The following is a 1,758-nucleotide window of genomic DNA, read 5'->3' as shown; positions in this document are numbered from 1 at the left end:
CAGGAATGTGGCCCAGCAGTACTCCAGCTGAGGAGGTCTGGAAAGGAGGGTGTAATATTCCCACTTCTTTGTCATTCCGGTGTCACAGGCCTACCTGGAGGCTGGCTGGGGACAAGGTTCTTGTGACCTTCAGGTTCGGGAGAAGAGAATGGTGTAAATCCAGTGTAACCCTTCTGTGAGAACTATACTCAGAGAGCCCAGTGAGGCAGCAGGGATGCTGTGGAAGGAGCGGGTGTACCCTGCTCCCTTGGCCCATGGCTCATCCATGTAGTCTTAGGCACCTAACCGTATTGTGGCCCCTAAAGTGGCAAAGGGGTTGGCTCTGGCCCTCTCTTGGCAGCTCACTGCTAGGGCACAACTTGGCAGTGAAGTGCCACTGAGGCTGACTGCTGATTGCACCCGGTTTCTGGAAATGGGTCCCGAAAAGGTCCTGTCAGCAACATGATCTGACTTCAGCCACGGCCAACCCCTTTCCTGTATAGTAACCAAATCACATACAGTGGTAGATCTCTGTGGTGATTTGCAAGCTCCCCATCACTGGCAGCTCAGGGACATTTTCCAGTACATACAGCTTGTTTGCTTTCAGGAACCCCAGAAGGATTTCCTTCCCATAGCTGTGCTCATGTCCCCTTTTTGGCTCTGCAGGATTTTAGCATCTGCAGCTTGATGGTGCAGGAATTTCCACAGCTGAATTTTCTTGTGGTATGAAAAAGGATCTTCTTCTGCATGTTTCTGAGCTGGGGCCCAAGGTTACAGCAGCAGCCCTGGCAGAGCTGAGTGCTCTGCTGCACACATAGTAGAAAGCCATGCTAGTCCAAACTGGAGAGAATGAAGCACGATCATCAGGAAAAAAGAAGTACTCGCCCAAGGTCAGAGAAGCAGATGTGGCAGATCCAGGAATTAAGACTCCAGATACTCTCTGTGGCTAGGCTGTCTTTGGGAGATTGGTGGTATGAAGGTTATTTTCTTCTGTTCTTTTCCATTGAATTATGCAGATGTAGTGTTAGTAAATGATGCTGAGAAATACCTGCACTCACAGCCCAGGCTAGTGGACAGCAGGAGAACTGTGGATGTTCAGCCTGTGTGTTGAAGGTCTCCTTAGAGGCCGTTACTGTTAGAAAATTGGTGGCATTTGACAGGTTAAGTCTGCGTTTTCATAGTGTAAAGGAAGTAAAATGCGACTTTTCTTACAGCTTTTGCAGATGTTTTACCGACAACAGGAAGAAATACGTAGACTACGTGAGCTGGTAAACCAGAGAGATGTCCAGATTAAACAGCTGGAACTGGAGCTCAGAAACATCTGCATGGACACAGACAATTACTAATGGTGCTGGCCTGCAGCTATTAGCACCCCTGGCAACTAGAGCAGACTCCAGTTCCTGCGGATAACTCCTCTGAGGGTTTTTGCCAGGGGGAAAATTGATGCTTCAGGCAGCGTTGGACTTCCCAGGCTTGTGGTGGTCACATTTCCCAGACAGTTATTAATGGACTTGCTGTGCTTCTTCAGGCTCACCTTGCTTGCCCGCTCACTCATGTCAGATGCTCATGCAATTAACGAGAGACTTTGGAAAATCTTGCTCTCTTGGCCCTGGAGAAGCCACCTGTTAAGTTCTAGGAACAATCTGTTCTGCTGTCCTCCACATGACATGAGGATGGGAGACGGAAGGCAGCTGCCAGCTTCTTTTCTCACAGGTGGATCCAGCAGTGCAGCTCCTGTGGTTGCTGTTCTCCCGTCCTGGGAGAGCACTGTGTAGCTGA

General features: G+C 49.5%; 1 protein-coding gene across 1 annotated transcript in view; it reads left to right on the top strand.

Annotated features, from left to right (window-relative positions):
• The window catches only part of CORO2A (coronin, actin binding protein, 2A), an 18,586-nt gene extending 17,261 nt beyond the window's left edge, over positions 1-1,325 (top strand). Inside the window, exon 11 of the mRNA XM_010144417.1 lies at positions 1,194-1,325. Within this exon, the coding sequence (XP_010142719.1) occupies positions 1,194-1,325 (132 nt within the window). The remainder of the gene's footprint in view (positions 1-1,193) is intronic.
• Positions 1,326-1,758: the final 433 nt, after the last annotated feature.

The sequence above is a fragment of the Buceros rhinoceros genome, unplaced genomic scaffold (genome assembly GCF_000710305.1).
Source record: "Buceros rhinoceros silvestris isolate BGI_N320 unplaced genomic scaffold, ASM71030v1 scaffold3661, whole genome shotgun sequence".
Classification (NCBI taxonomy): domain Eukaryota; kingdom Metazoa; phylum Chordata; class Aves; order Bucerotiformes; family Bucerotidae; genus Buceros; species Buceros rhinoceros.
Note: the sequence above shows the minus strand (reverse complement) of the source record. Positions and strands in the feature narration are given on the sequence as shown.